Here is a 1,426-nt window from a genome sequence, read left to right as displayed (position 1 = left end):
CACATCCTTTACCCCTGCTTCTTGGATCTTGAACTTTGTTTCGGGATGCATCATCTCCAAGAACTTTTCCATGACCATCAGTTGCTTCAGGTCAGCGTAAGATCCAACTCCGGCAGCCTCAATCCATTTCTGGAATCGTCTTTCCAGTTCTCTTGCTGTCTCAGCAAAGGTACATGCTCCAACTTTGATCATCTCTCTGAAGCGCTTCCTATAAGCTTCTGGGGTTAGCTGAAACGAGCGCAATATGCTGCTCGTTTGCTTATACTGTGGCATAATCCTGACACTCTTCCAGTGACAATTGGGTGTATGCCTCCCTAGCTGCACCGGTATATCTTAACTGGACCAACTGGGCTCATTCCTCCTGTGGCCACTCCTTGATGCTGGCTACTTTTTCAAAATACTCAAAGACGCTCTCTGCCTCTTCGGGAACAAACAAGGGAATGTCCTTCTCCCTAACCCTAACATCTGGTGAGTGTGATACCTGGGTGGTGCTCTCTGGCAACCCACGTTCAATCCTTCGCTCAGCCAGGGTCCTGTTTGCTTCTATCTGCATTTGTTTTGTTTTCTCTTTTTCTTTTTCTCGTTCCAACTTCAGTTCCCTTATTCTGGTTTTCTCTTTTTCTTTCTCCACCTCTAGTCTTGCTTTCTCTTTTTCTACCTCCAGTCTGGTTTTCTCTTTTTCTACTTCCAGCCTGGTTTTCTCTTTTTCCTTCTCAGGTTCATTTTTCATCTGGAGTTCTAATTTCATCTTCTCCAACTGGAACTGTCTCTCCTCACGCTGCATCTGGAGTTCTAACTGGAATCTCTCCAAGCTCCTATTTCGGCTACTCCTGCTACTGCGGCTATTCTTACTGCTCCTACTCGATCCCTGGGATCTCACTTCATCCTGCCCATCATCCTCCTTTCCACTTTCAGCTCCTTTCTGGGCTCCTGGTTCTGCCACTTCAGTTTTGGCTCTTAACTGCCTCAGGATCTCATCCTTCATCCCAGCTACTTTAGATGCTTTCAACCTAATGCCACATTTTTCTGCTATTTGTTTCAATTGATCCCTCGTGCAACCTTCCAAGTCCTCAGGCTTGCCTAACTCCATAAGTGCCTGCACCTTATCCATCTTGTCCTGTGAGTCTTCCCAAGAGAGAGAATATCCACCTGCGGTCACACAGTTTATCTATTTCAACAAGGGGTGTACAAATCCACTCTTGGACAGGGTGTGAGTGTGTCAGTTCACTATCCCGGACAGGCCCCCAATTTATTGCAGTGTGGGTTGGTGGTGTTGTCGTGTTGTTGATCCTTCTTTACAGACAACCCAACCCACAACTCGATGGAGTGCTTTACCAGGAGATCACACTGGGCGCTTCTGGCTCTTGGAGAGGGGCTAAACGTTACACGTTAAGGGGATGCGGCTCCAATACTTAGCCATGTTGTC

General features: G+C 47.1%; 1 protein-coding gene across 1 annotated transcript; it reads right to left on the bottom strand.

Annotated features, from left to right (window-relative positions):
* Nucleotides 1–352: 352 nt before the first annotated feature.
* Nucleotides 353–1,111, bottom strand: LOC138353713 (putative uncharacterized protein DDB_G0271982). Its single transcript, XM_069307098.1, has 2 exons — nt 881–1,111; nt 353–658 (listed from the first exon to the last, which is right to left on the bottom strand). Exons 1-2 carry the CDS (start codon nt 1,109–1,111, stop codon nt 353–355), a joined length of 537 nt encoding a protein of 178 aa, XP_069163199.1.
* Between the last annotated feature and the right edge of the window lie 315 nt (nt 1,112–1,426).

This window comes from Procambarus clarkii, chromosome 59, assembly GCF_040958095.1.
Source record: "Procambarus clarkii isolate CNS0578487 chromosome 59, FALCON_Pclarkii_2.0, whole genome shotgun sequence".
Taxonomy (NCBI): Eukaryota; Metazoa; Arthropoda; class Malacostraca; order Decapoda; family Cambaridae; genus Procambarus; species Procambarus clarkii.
The sequence above is the reverse complement of the archived record's forward strand: the minus strand, read 5'-3'. Positions and strand labels throughout refer to the sequence as shown.

Excerpts from the sequence above, each read along its gene's own strand:
- LOC138353713 (XM_069307098.1), bottom strand. The coding sequence starts at position 1,111 with ATGGATAAGGTGCAGGCACTTATGGAGTTAGGCAAGCCTGAGGACTTG. Across the intron at positions 659-880 it reads AGGATGATGGGCAGGATGAA|GTAGAAAAAGAGAAAGCAAG; the intron begins GTGAGATCCCAG and ends ACCAGACTGGAG.